Source organism: Saccostrea cucullata, unplaced genomic scaffold, assembly GCF_032062105.1.
Source record: "Saccostrea cucullata isolate Sc308-1 unplaced genomic scaffold, CSIRO_AGI_Scuc_v1 ctg2582, whole genome shotgun sequence".
Lineage (NCBI taxonomy): Eukaryota > Metazoa > Mollusca > Bivalvia > Ostreida > Ostreidae > Saccostrea > Saccostrea cuccullata.
In genome coordinates this window covers 39542-53145 of record NW_026929448.1, presented here as the reverse complement: position 1 = coordinate 53145, position 13604 = coordinate 39542, and the positions used below count along the sequence as shown (strand labels likewise).

At 37.8% G+C, this 13604-nt stretch overlaps 2 protein-coding genes across 4 annotated transcripts; one reads left to right on the top strand and one right to left on the bottom strand.

Moving 5' to 3' along the window:
* Positions 1-43: 43 nt before the first annotated feature.
* On the bottom strand, positions 44-4350 carry LOC134280866 (uncharacterized). 3 transcript variants are annotated; one of them, XM_062763316.1, is made up of 3 exons: positions 4272-4350; positions 2932-3216; positions 44-395 (listed from the first exon to the last, which is right to left on the bottom strand). In XM_062763316.1, exons 2-3 carry the CDS (start codon positions 3203-3205, stop codon positions 151-153), a joined length of 519 nt encoding a protein of 172 aa, XP_062619300.1. In that variant the 5' UTR covers positions 3206-3216; positions 4272-4350; the 3' UTR covers positions 44-150. The 3 variants fall into 3 exon arrangements, with proteins under 3 accessions (XP_062619300.1, XP_062619302.1, XP_062619299.1); XM_062763318.1 differs by having other exon boundaries at positions 2932-3210; positions 4272-4344; XM_062763315.1 differs by lacking the exon at positions 4272-4350 and adding an exon at positions 3418-3518.
* A 6-nt stretch (positions 4351-4356) lies between these two features.
* Positions 4357-12881, top strand: LOC134280868 (uncharacterized). The gene is made up of 3 exons (XM_062763319.1): positions 4357-4409; positions 9791-10065; positions 12445-12881. Exons 2-3 carry the CDS (start codon positions 9801-9803, stop codon positions 12711-12713), a joined length of 534 nt encoding a protein of 177 aa, XP_062619303.1. The 5' UTR covers positions 4357-4409; positions 9791-9800; the 3' UTR covers positions 12714-12881.
* Positions 12882-13604: the final 723 nt, after the last annotated feature.

The window sequence follows — 13604 nt, the reverse complement described above, 5'->3', positions numbered from 1 at the left end:
TATTTTTAACTTTATTTATATACAACAAGATTAAAGACAGACATTTCCAACATCAACAATTCTTTAAGTTACTAAAAATATTATTTACAAAAAGTTTGCTTTCTGTCCTTGCACCAAATATACATAAACATAAAGATTGAGATCACGTGATCACTGAGTTGCTAGTGATTGGTTCTCTGTCATGTATTTAAATTTGATCCAGTCCTCCTCGTTATAAAACATCAGGGATTCCCGCGGGATAGCTGGCGAGTCCTGGTCGTGGAACCATTTGTTTCCCGCGGGAAGGAAGTACCCCGATCCCGACCACTTCTTAGTCCAGGCATTTTCGCGCCACGGAAGTAGTGTGGGGACCGGAACTCCGGTGAAAGCTTCCGGTTTTCCAGACATCGTGATTCCTGAAATAGAAATTGATAAGGCTTGTTTAAATTCAGTCCATTCTTTTCATACTTGCTACACACAGGTAAAATTACAACACGAAGTCCGCTAGATGTAACACATGAAGGTCAAAGTACTTTTCCAAAGTTAAAAGTTGAAGCGTACAGAAGAAATTGGATTATACTTTGCTTTGAGCAAATTATTGTGAAAAATATGCATGCAGCTTCTTTTGTCTTGAGATAGTAAGGACTGGCTTTAGCTACTTGACTTAGTTATTATCACGATAAAACAGCACCTTTCTTTTTTGTTGTCAATGCTTGGCAATCCATAATGATTGTTTAAAACAAACATGCCATTTATTATTCTGTGATAAATATGAATTTACTATAGCACTGTGAATTTTAGGAATTTTTCCCATCAAGCTATACATGTATGAAAGAAATCTAAAAATAGTATGTGTAATCTTTTCAGATTTTTTTTTTTGACAACTTAACATCTTTTTCAACAATTTGTGATACATGTATAGATGCACTAGCACGAAGAGAGCCAATAAGAGACCATGCACTGTCTCATCTACTCAGTACTTATGTTCACTGTACTGTATTAACTGACTATAGCGACCTAATTACCATCTATAGAATTTTATTTTTAAGATTTTAAAACGTGATATTTAGAAATGGTTTTAATTATTTTCTGCTCTAGCATATGAAATATAACATAATATAATATAATTAAACTCTCTCTTTTTTTTAGTTTGGAGGAGGGGGGGGGGGTACATGAAAGTGAATTTTTCACAACACTGTATCAACTTCACATTCTCCGTCTTACCCCCGGGCTGTGTTTATCTCTCTGTTGCCTTACCCCTGGGCTGTGTTTATCTCTCTGTTGCCTTAGCCCCGGGCTGTGTTTCCCTGTCTCTCTGATGCCTTACCCCCGGGCTTTGTTTATCTCTCTGTTGCCTTACCCCCGGGCTGTGTTTATCTCTCTGTTGCTTTACCCCGGGCTGTGTTTATCTCTCTGTTGCCTTACCCCCAGGCTGTGTTTATCTCTCTGTTGCCTTACCCCGGGGCTGTGTTTCCCTATCTTTCTGTTGCCTTACCCCCGGGCTGTGTTTCCCTATCTCTCTGATGCCTTACCCCCGGGCTTTGTTTATCTCTCTGTTGCCTTACCCCCGGGCTGTGTTTATCTCTCTGTTGCCTTACCCCCGGGCTGTGTTTCCCTATCACTCAGTTGCCTTACCCCCGGGCTTTGTTTATCTCTCTGTTGCCTTACCCCCGGGCTGTGTTTCCCTGTCTCTCTGATGCCTTACCCCCGGGCTTTGTTTATCTCTCTGTTGCCTTACCCCCGGGCTGTGTTTATCTCTCTGTTGCCTTACCCCCGGGCTGTGTTTCCCTGTATCTCTGATGCCTTACCCCCGGGCTTTGTTTATCTCTCTGTTGCCTTACCCCCGGGCTGTGTTTATCTCTCTGTTGCCTTACCCCCGGGCTGTGTTTATCTCTCTGTTGCTTTACCCCGGGCTGTGTTTATCTCTCTGTTGCCTTACCCCCAGGCTGTGTTTATCTCTCTGTTGCCTTACCCCCGGGCTGTGTTTCCCTATCTCTCTGTTGCCTTACCCCCGGGCTGTGTTTCCCCATCTCTCTGTTGCCTTACCCCCGGGCTGTGTTTCCCTATCTCTCTGTTGCCTTACCCCCGGGCTGTGTTTATCTCTCTGTTGCCTTACCCCCGGGCTGTGTTTCCCTATCTCTCTGTTGCCTTACCCCCAGGCTGTGTTTATCTCTCTGTTGCCTTACCCCCGGGCTGTGTTTCCCTATCTCTCAGTTGCCTTACCCCCGGGCTGTGTTTCCCTATCTCTCAGTTGCCTTACCCCCGGGCTTTGTTTATCTCTCTGTTGCCTTACCCCCGGGCTGTGTTTATCGCTCTGTTGCCTTACCCCCGGGCTGTGTTTCCCTATCTCTCAGTTGCCTTACCCCCGGGCTGTGTTTATCTCTCTGTTGCCTTACCCCCGGGCTGTGTTTCCCTGTCTCTCTGATGCCTTACCCCCGGGCTTTGTTTATCTCTCTGTTGCCTTACCCCCGGGCTGTGTTTCCCTATCTCTCAGTTGCCTTACCCCCGGGCTTTGTTTATCTCTCTGTTGCCTTACCCCCGGGCTGTGTTTCCCTGTCTCTCTGATGCCTTACCCCCGGGCTTTGTTTATCTCTCTGTTGCCTTACCCCCGGGCTGTGTTTCCCTATCTCTCTGTTGCCTTACCCCCGGGCTGTGTTTATCTCTCTGTTGCCTTACCCACGGGCTGTGTTTCCCTATCTCTGTGTTGCCTTACCCCCGGGCTGCGTTTATCTCTCTGTTGCCTTACCCCCGGGCTGCGTTTATCTCTCTGTTGCCTTACCCCCGGGCTGTGTTTCCCCATCTCTCTGTTGCCTTACCCCCGGGCTGTGTTTATCTCTCTGTTGCCTTACCCCCGGGCTGTGTTTCCCTGTCTCTCTGTTGCCTTACCCCCGGGCTGTGTGCATCTCTCTGTTGCCTTACCCCCGGGCTGTGTTTATTTTTCTGTTGCCTTACCCCCGGGCTGCGTTTCCCTGTCCCTCTGTCTTTGGTACGCTACCCACTGCTCCTCTGATTCCATTAAGATGGCGTCCCTCCTCGTTTCTCGGGGGAGTGAGCGATATTCATGGAATTTTATCCAGCGGTTCTCCGAGGGGACGTAGTAGGCGGGGCCTCTATACACGTGGGACTTCCCGTCCCCCGCCAGGTAGTTATGGAGGGGCGTGGCGTTATACGGACCCCTTAGTCTGACGTCAGTTCCCGCGCTCGTCGCATATTCAGGTCGGTACATCGCCGCTGATCCTGGGATAAAATTAATAAAAATATATAAATTTAATAGAACAGTAAAGAAATAACAAAAGAAATAACGAAACGAATTTCATAAATAAGTTAAGCAAATAAAAAAAAATCATTTAAAAAATTCAAAAGAATGAATTACTGCAATTTTATTTTAGTGAATGTGTAAAGGTATTACACTTATGAGTATGTTTAATGTTTGTTTACTTTTAATTAATATGTCCATTCACCGTCCCAATCGTAATCTACCATTCCCTTCACCGCCCCTTCCCTTCCAATGAAGAAGAATTTTGTAGATGTATAAAACAGAAGGATCTTTGAATTAAAGCTACACGTAGAATAAAATTCAACATCTGAAGCATTGACTTGCAAATTAATAAATAGATATCTGCAGTTAAAGAGAGTGTACATATAATTGTTAAAAGGCTCTGCCTAACATGAATTTAAATTTCACAATGAATTTCTCATTAACAGTGCAGAACTATTTCTCGTACATATATCATGTTAACCTAGCTGTTACCATTAATAAACTAAATACGTATATACAATCATCAATCATGTACTATATAGTTAGCTAATATATATTGTTTATCCATGATTTATCAACAATAAAAAAAAACATTCACATATATCAGACACGGTAAGAAGAAAATTGCAGAGGATATCTGATATCATTTTCCTAAGATTTAGAGATTGGCCCTATACAGTATATAAACATACTATCATTTTCATGTAGTGTTGTGCCGAATAAAAATTCCCAGAAGCGGTGGGGGGGGGGGGGGGGGGTTACACCATCCATTCGTCAGGTGCTGTGGTTTTATAATAGTTCATAAATATTATCCCCTACACCCCCCCCTTGTTTTAAAAAAAATGGCTCACGCAGCTCATACTTTTTCATGTGATCAATGAAGTGTCAAAAATGAAACGACCAACCCCTCCTTTTCAAAGCATACCCTTCATAATGCCCATGTATTCACCATAAGAACAAATAATTAATTGTATAGATGTTATCCGTTAATTAAACAGTTACAGGGAGATAAGACAAAGTAAGATATATTCACCGTTTTAAATGGAATGCTGTATATATAGTCGTCTCAATATCGCATTATACGCACCTGGCCTAAACCGGATGTTTACATCGAGATACACGCTTGGTAACCAGATCAATACACCTGTGTGTTTATTTACGTCCAGCTCAGGTAGGGAATTTTAAACGGTCACTTTGTCCCATGTAAGTTAATTGGTACTCATATAGATTTATGTATATGGTATTTGTGAGTTTATTCTTCTTTTTCTTGTTAATTTTTATTTTAGATTTCCTGTCAATTTTCCCCGTACATCTTTTACCTGCCAAGTACCGTAACTCTGGGTTTTTTTAAAGTCAAGATAAATATTTGCTAGTATCGTATTATATCAGAGTTAACTGTTAGAAGATTCTGAGTACATTTGTTTAAGGAAAATGAAAAGATGGCACTGAAAATAAAGATCGATCGTGCATTGTAAGAGCTCGGACTTTTTCTTAATCACGGACCAGTTCAGATTCTGAAATGGGGGGGGGGGGGGGGGGGGGTCGGGAGGCCGGGGGTGGTGCATGTATGGAGTTAAATACATCCGAGTATTTTAGTTTGATATGCTTACCGTTCAATATACTACTTTATTACCTAATCAAGTGAATTTTGTTGTTTTATTAGAGATTTAATATTTTCATCTTTTCTGTTTGTGTTTTCATTTTTTCTTATCTTTTCAAAGCGATCTATTGACCGGTCAATAGACCGATCAGTAGAACGCGCGTTCTATTGACCGGTAACGTATTTTGAATAAAAAAAAAAACGATACGGGTTTCGAATTTAGTGTTGTTTGTAACAATGCACAGACATGGTAATTAAACAATCATCTTATTTGATCTTTCGACATTGGTATAAAAAATTGTATGATTTCAATGGAAGGGTATTTTATTTAATGAGAGTTACTTTAATTATAATACACTGTGGGAACGTTGAGACCGTCCCGTGTAGCAGTAGATGCTCTGCTGGCACGAAACAGGTCCCTCTCCACCGGGAAATGGTGATGTCTCCATAAGAGTGAAAAATGTTCAAGAGGAATGTAAACAATATCTTTACAATCAATCTTTAATTAATAATACAGTACATTCACAATATGGAACGGGAACCTTCTGTACTGAATACTTAACAGTCTTAATACGGAAAATAAAATTAGGTAATAAAACAATTATTTAATGCCTGAGCTGGCCGAGGGCAATAGAACACACTGAGCTGTTCCTTGCAACGAGGAAAAAAAAGGATGACTGCACTTAAGGAAACTTAGAAATTGCGACATAATCAATTTTAAAAATGGGTATATTTCTTTTAATGGTAGAAATGGCCAATGTCTTAACTGCAACTTTTTGTAATTACGTTAATTAAAAGTTCTTATTAACGAAGTTCGAAGTCGTTTTTATTGGGAGGGGTCATCGCATATTCTGGAATCTCCATAGGATAATGAGTACGCCCACCTTTTTACAGGCTTAATACATAGTCAGCGCATGTTTGTCTATTGTTCTCCTTTTTATGGTAGTTGTATATTTATATATATTACCTCATATCAAAAGGAGATCAATAGACAAACATGCGCTCATGGTTAAAAAGAGAAAAAACTGTTTCTCTTGTGTTCACTTTCTCTATAGTAAACAGGCCATTTTGACCACGTTGTTACCTGTTGAATATTATAATTAACCACGTGATTTTTATACCCAGGTAACTCTGTGAATACTAAAATTCCATCACGTGACGTGTAAGGAAACACGCATTCTGTTGGGCGATAGTGATTGTCCATATCTGTCTCAATCCATTCCCATCGAGCACGGGATATTCATTTTTCTCTTAGATATCTGTAAGATTATTCTAATATTTATCTCAAAATCATTTCTTTTTACTATCTTTATATATTTTTTGAGTGCATTATATGTCTCTACATGTTCATAGTCTTCACGAAGATAAAAATTCATTTACAGATGTATATGTTTTGAACCATTGTTTATTATGAACATCTAAAGTAAGATCCAGTAAATAAAATTGAAATTCCCCAGCACGCTAATTGATAGGGAAAAGTAAATTATAAATTATAAAAGAAACTAATTTTTTTTTAATAGTAAGTGTGATGTTATTCTTTCTTTTTTATAAAAGGGAAAAATAAAGTAAGCCTTACTGCTGTTAGCGGGTCTCGATCCCGGACCTGAATATTATTGATTCTGTGCAATACCGACTGAGCTAGTCGGCACTTATATTCGAACACGCAAATTGTTGACATCAGCCATTGCTTTTGATTATCAATGAGAATGACTACTTCTACCGGCCGATGTTACTTAACGCCGGATTTTGGGTCTTTTTCAATCTCTGTTTTCACATTTATTTTTGTTTTTATTTTTGTCGGAAATCATTTGTTATAGAGTTTGGTCTATTTCCAAATGAAATGCAATGTCATGAAGGTTATAAACTGCGTTGAAATAAAATAATTCGTTGTTTCCTTACCCCACCTCTCTGCAAATATCGGGAAATTAGATTTATCTGCCCTTTAATGAAGATAAGATTTATAAATATGCATAAGAGGTGGAGCTAATATTGTTATGAGTGGTCTAAAATTAGAATAGTTACTGTATTTATATTTATTGCTCTCTCTCTCTCTCTCTCTCTCTCTCATCATATGTTTGTCACTTTTATTGCCTGACGTCACGGCGTCAGGCTGTATAAGGATTGATATTTCCAAGGTGCGAAGCTAAGAGGTCACAGTTAGCCAGCAAAATTTTGTGCATGCTGAATATCACTGGAATCTATTACCTCCGTTTCAACAAAACATTTAGCAGAAAAAAATAACCGTCTTACTGATACAATATATTGATGTGTTTATTTCCTTTATTTTTTTTTTTGCATGCAGCTGTTTATTTCATGCGATTTCATATACGGACATATCCGTTTGACCTTTTTTCTGCGTTTCTGTACTATTGGATGAGTCCATTTGTCTTCTAGGTAAGGGGTGTCACAATCATTTTGCGCCAAATGTCACGTGTATATCTTCGCACCCTTTTCCTGGATGATTCTGCTACATAGAATGGAAATGAAAACTTCAAGACTGTTCTTTTTATCGGGATTTCGAACTTTTGGAAAAAAAACGTATTGTGATATTGTGAAAGAAGTTAGAAGTTAATCATTTAAAGTAAATAAAACGAAACGGAAAAAAATGTTCTTAAGAGGAAAACTGGCCAAATATACATAATATTTCTGATCATATCTCGCCCGGACTCGCAGTCCCCCCCCCCCCTCCCAGTTTTCAGAGATAAAATTCTTTCTCCTGTGAAACACAGAAAAATAAACTTTTTATATAAAAAAAGTGTCCCTCATATTCTAGGATTGATGAATATAAGGAATCACCGTCAAGATCGTTGGGTCATTTATGCATAACGGGCTGTTTCCAACAATCGTTGATGCTCTGGCATACCCAATGCATGTTAATCATAACGATTCATTTATTTCTTGTAGTTATCATATTCTCAGCTGTCTTCCCGGTAGTCTATGCAGTTGAATCTAATTCTAAATTTTAATTTTAAAATTAATATATAACCTTTACATAGGCACAGCTTTCCAGCATACATTAATTTATTTGTTCATTTCCCTTACTTAATTAGTACATCTTCTAAATTCATTTATAGAGTTGCGGAATGAGGAGCTGAGCTTTACGTCGCGTGTTCGAATCCACTGCAGGACGTGGAGATCGGTCCTTAGGAGACCGTTTAAAACCAAGTCCCGAGTCGCAGTAGGTGTTAGCAAGAAAAAGATTACATGAAACTGCTCATCGGTCCTGAGTTCCAAGTATTTGTAACACTGCACAGGCGTCATTATACCACAAACGAAAAACAGATCAAAACCAATTTTTAACACATACAAAATATACCTTTTAAATAAAATCTCACTGTTCCTTTTCCGTCAGACACGTAGCAACAGGAGGGGGGCTGCCCCCCCTTTTTTTCCAAACCTTACTTTTACTATATATAGGAAATGTTAATTGAAAGGTTGGATCCCCTCTGTATATAACAGGAAATTTATTAAATGGAAATGCAGTATTTAATGCTAAAAAAATGGTACAGAAAGACCTTGACACTAAAAAAAAATTGGTCACCCCCCTTTCCCCCGAAATAGGATTTTCAACTTTGGGCATTTCCTTTTAGTCTGCAGATGAGTGAAAAAAATTCTCAAGCTGCCCCCCCCCCCACTTTCAAAAACGAGGCTCTCCATTGCTTTCATAAGTAGCAAACAACTGAAAATAATTGCATGATGTTTTGTTCGACGTCTTTATAATTTACTCTAATGAAATAATTACCCCTCACCCCAATGTAAACGTTAATATATATGACTTATCATGATTATAGGTTCTATAGATATTGATTGCTTTAGTCAGGCAAGCTTTTTTGAAAAGCTATTACTTGTTATCTTTTAAGTTTTCAAATAAAGTATATAAGTAATAACAAATAACATCGGTCGGTAGAAGTAGTCATTCTCATTGATAATCAAAAGCAATGGCTGATGTCAACAATTTGCGTGTTCGAATATAAGTGCCGACTAGCTCAGTCGGTATTGCACAGAATCAATAATATTCAGGTCCGGGATCGAGACCCGCTAACAGCAGTAAGACTTACTTTATTTTTCCCTTTTATAAAAAAGAAAGAAAAACATCACACTTACTTTAAAAAAAATTAGTTTCTTTTACAATTACTTTTCCCTATCAATTAGCGTGCTGGGGAATTTCAATTTTATTTACTGGATCTTACTTAAGATGTTCATAATAAACAATGGTTCAAAACATATAAATGAATCTCTATCTTCATGAAGACTATGAACATGTAGAGACATATAATGCACTCAAAAAAATATTAAGATAGTAAAATGAAATGATTTTGAGATAAATATAAGAATAATCTTATAGATATCTAAGAGAAAAATGAATATCCCGTGCTCGATGGGAATGGATTGAAACAGATATAGACAATCACTATCGCCCAACAGAATGCGTGTTTCCTTACACGTCACGTGATGGAATTTTAGTATTCACAGAGTAACCTGGGTATAAAAATCACGTGGTTAATTATAATATTCAACAGGTAACAACGTGGTCAAAATGGCCTGTTTTCTAAAGAGAAAGTGAACACACGAGCAACAATTTTTTCTCTTTTTAACCATGAGCGCATGTTTGTCTATTGATCTCCTTTTAATATGAGGTAATATATATAAATATACAACTACCATAAAAAGGAGAACAATAGACAAACATGCGCTGACTATGTATTAAGCCTGTAAAAAGGTGGGCGTACTCATTATCCTATGGAGATTCCAGAATATGCGATGACCCCTCCCAATAAAAACGACTTCGAACTTCGTTAATAAGAACTTTTAATTAACGTAATTACACAAAGTTGCAGTTAAGACATTGGCTAGTTCTACCATTAAAAGAAATATGCCCATTTTTAAAATTAATTATGTCGCAATTTCTAAGTTTCCTTAAGTGCAGTCATCCTTTAATATTTATTTTAAAGCTAGGCAGTAATGCATCGTCCGGAGTACGGTATAAGTGCTGGTACCAGGCTGTTTGACCGAGGGCCCCACAACCCCACCCCCACCCATAATTACCTCAGTGGAGATGGGAAGTCACTCATCTGGAGAGGCCCCGCCCACTACGTGACGTCAGAGAGGACCTGGATAGACCAACATCAATACAGATCGTTGCCTAGAGACACAAAACGTGACGCCAAGGAGATGCAGAGCGAGGACCAATGGGTGAACTTCATGAGACAGAGAGACACGCCCTCTGGTAATTTTATGTTTGTGGTGTAGCAAGAAAGCTGCAAGGAGTAAAATTGAATAAGCGCAATGTTCTTTTTTGGTTGTAATTAAATGGAAACGTAAGGGAGGAAATTAGAGGAAATGGAAAATAGAAACGTTAAATCGATCTGATCTTTCATAATTTTTTTCAGCCTTGTTTTCACCGTCAACCATGCCAGGGTTGTTAATGTTCTCCTTAGACAAGGGATTGAAGTTTACATCTTTACTTCATAAAAATATTTAAAAAAAAAACCAAAAGTCTCTGTCGAGACTGAAGCTCTACTGGTTTGTACTTATAGCAAATGAAGAGAAAATTTCTTAAGCAGCTGGGAATTGTAACTTTACTACAGCAATAAAAAGAATAGGCCAAATGATCCTTGATTAAGTTTCTTTATGTTCTTAGTGTACTCTACTTGAATGCAACATTAAATTATAATGATAATCAAATTAATTGTTTTTGGAGACGCATTTTGAAAGTACAGTGGAGTCGCCAGTTCCGGGTCGTCTCCAATTCCGGGTCACTCGCGTGTATTTTATGCCTAGTGTTAAAATTTAAGCGCAAAAAACTTAACGAATACGCTGGTCATAAAGAACTGGCCTTTCTGTATGTTATTAATTACAAAATTTTGAATATCAGCTTTAAAAGAGCATCCGACAAACGGAATTCTGAAACGCACGCATTAAAGACTTTGATGTTTCTGCTTCAGATACGGGCTACTTTCGTTTTTGTTCGCTGCAGAAAGGCTGATATAAACGTTCTAGGTAATTAATAAGAGCTTGAAAGTATGGCAAATGCACTTAGTTTTAACTCAGAAATCAATCATAATGATCGCTGCTCAAATAAAATTGAAATAATTATTAAATCAAACTGTAGTAGTTTCTCCAATTGCGGGTCACGCAATCTTGTGGCATGAACATGTCGTTATTTTATGTACAAAACCATTCGACGACCATGTATTTACCTTGATTATCAAAAGTATTCTAATGGAAAATATTTCTTCTAAAAATTAAAATCGAATTGACCCTTTAAATGCATTTTTTTTCAATAAATGAATTTACTTGTATTACTTTTAATCTTAGTACGTTTTTTTTTAATTCTGCAAACTGCAATTTGCTTTGTTGTAATTGTTTTAAAAATAATTTAAACATATTTCTGTGGTTGTTTTACTTTTTCCAAGCTGGGTGAATTATTTTATGTTTAAACATCATAAAAATCCTGTTCCGAAACGTTCCATGAATAGTACACGACCTAGAAGTCACATGACCCGGAAATGGAGAAAATGATTCGTAACTGGGGGAGCTAGGCCTTTCTGAAATACCCCTGTAAATATTGTTCCCGTGTAGCTAATTTGAAAACGAAAAGTTGTTTGGATGACTCAATATTTGTTCTTTAAATACATATATTGCATAAAATTTAAATTGAACAGATTTGCAAAATATCAACGAAACACCCAGACGTGACCCGGAATTGGCGACTTCACTGTATTTATCGAAACAAGCATTCTGAGAGTATTGCATAAGCAATACATGTCCCCTACCGGGTTCCCCTTTTTTTCTTCAGGATGTCATTTTTTAATGTGCAAAAGTCATGTCCAAGGTTAAACTGAAAGATTTTCAAGTTGTAAATGCCTTAAATCTAATAAAATAATAAACATTAAGACGACAATTCAACTCATTTATCCATCGTCTTTTCCTCGTTTCATATTTTTGTCGACAATCGGAAGTTAGCGAAGTTCGAACCCGATCTTAATAAGCGATTATGAAAAATATTCAAAACGCCATAATTCTGTCAAAAATCAATGAAGCGAACGAAATTCAAACTTGATCTGTAACTCATTAAGATACACTCACGTACCAAAACTCAGCTCAATATCTGCATGCCTTTAGAAAAAAAGTGCGGACAACCAAGTGGGAATGAAAAATATTCAAAATGCCATAATTCTGTCAAAAATCAATGAAGCGAACGAAATTCAAACTTGATCTGTAACTCATTAAGATACACTCACGTACCAAAATTCAGCTCAATATCTGCAAGCGTTTAGAAAAAAAAGTGCGGAAAACCAAGTGGGACAGACTGACGGGACAGACAGACGGACGGACAGCTAGACAGACAGACAGAGGGACGCATTACTATCGCATAAGCTCGTCTGGTCTCTGACCAGAAGAGCTAAAAAAAATCACCAGGACTTAATTGGAAAAATGCTGATGAATATCAATTTTCTCATTTAAAGACACCACACAATGTTATAGATGGGTACGGGGCTTTGTTTCGGTTTGGGGATATACTATTTTTGCGTGATAGAAAATGAATTTCTCTAATTTACCAAAAAGTATCGCCAAGACCACAATAATTTACTTTACATTTCAGGTTACTACCACAAAGACATAGGTGTGTTGCAAACTGGAATACCCGAATGTCGCCTATTCGGATACACTCGGGATTTACCCAGCATGCCCCCACGAAATCTTCAAGACATCTCCTGGCCGAAATCTGACGCCTTTGTTCCACTAGAAAGAGCTGACCGGGGGAAATATTACGGCTATTATCACGAGGCTATTGAGCGGGAAAGAGAACGAAGAAAGAAGGAACTTCCCGAAAGTATGAGAGTGGAAGCCAGAGACATTCCGATGTTATAAATTTGTGCAATTTCAGGAAATAAAATATAAATGTGTGTATTTATTCGTGCAGTATTACATATATACCTGTCTAATAATTGTACCCACGCCACCAATACTTGGTCTATTCTTGTTGTTTTGTTGTGTTGTTTTAAATTTATTTAAAAAAAATAAAATATACATTATATATTTTTGTGTTATACATATTATATACAGAATGAAGAGAATGTCATAGATTAAAGTCGCCTGGACATATCAAAACTCGCGCAAACATAAATTTCTCTTCACCCACGGATGTTTTGTACTAAAATTGTCTAGTTGTGAGAACTTTACAGACGGACAGACGGATAGACAGACAGCCAGACAGACGGACGGATGACGGACAAAATGTGATAAGAAACGCTCACTTGAGCCTTTGGCACAGGTGGGTTAATTAGAGTTTCTTATTATTCCACTAAAATGTTTAAACAGGTAGACAGACAGGTTCCAAACAGATTTTAATTTTTTTCCCTGTTATTTCTTGTAAAACAAGATGTAATCACAGATTACATAGCTCACCTTAACGAATGTTGTCTGTAAGTAAGGCAGCGTTCCACATTAAGCTTACAAAATGCGAAATTTATGCAATTTTGATCTGAAATGGCTAGCATGCAGTTACTTTGGAACAGAATTATCTAAAACTTTGTCTATCAGGAACAAATTATTCAAAAAGTTTTGAAAAGTCATTCAAATCCACCATCTGAAGCAATTTGTGAGTGTTCATCTCTTGATACAACATCCACGCAAGGTTGGTTAATGTAGGCTTTATAGTTTATTGGTAATAAACCTACAACCTACTTTTACCTGGTTCATTATCTTATGACATTTATGTCAGATCCAGCAGCCAAAACAAGTCCATTGGTATTCATCGTT

What these genes read in the sequence shown, in the direction of transcription:
- LOC134280868 (XM_062763319.1), top strand. Translation starts at nt 9,801, where the DNA reads ATGCATCGTCCGGAGTACGGTATAAGTGCTGGTACCAGGCTGTTTGAC. An exon ending in ACAGAGAGACACGCCCTCTG is followed by an intron (nt 10,066 to 12,444) that starts GTAATTTTATGT and finishes TTTACATTTCAG; the next exon opens with GTTACTACCACAAAGACATA.
- LOC134280866 (XM_062763315.1), bottom strand. An exon ending in CAGGGAAACGCAGCCCGGGG is followed by an intron (nt 396 to 2,931) that starts GTAAGGCAACAG and finishes TTTCTATTTCAG; the next exon opens with GAATCACGATGTCTGGAAAA.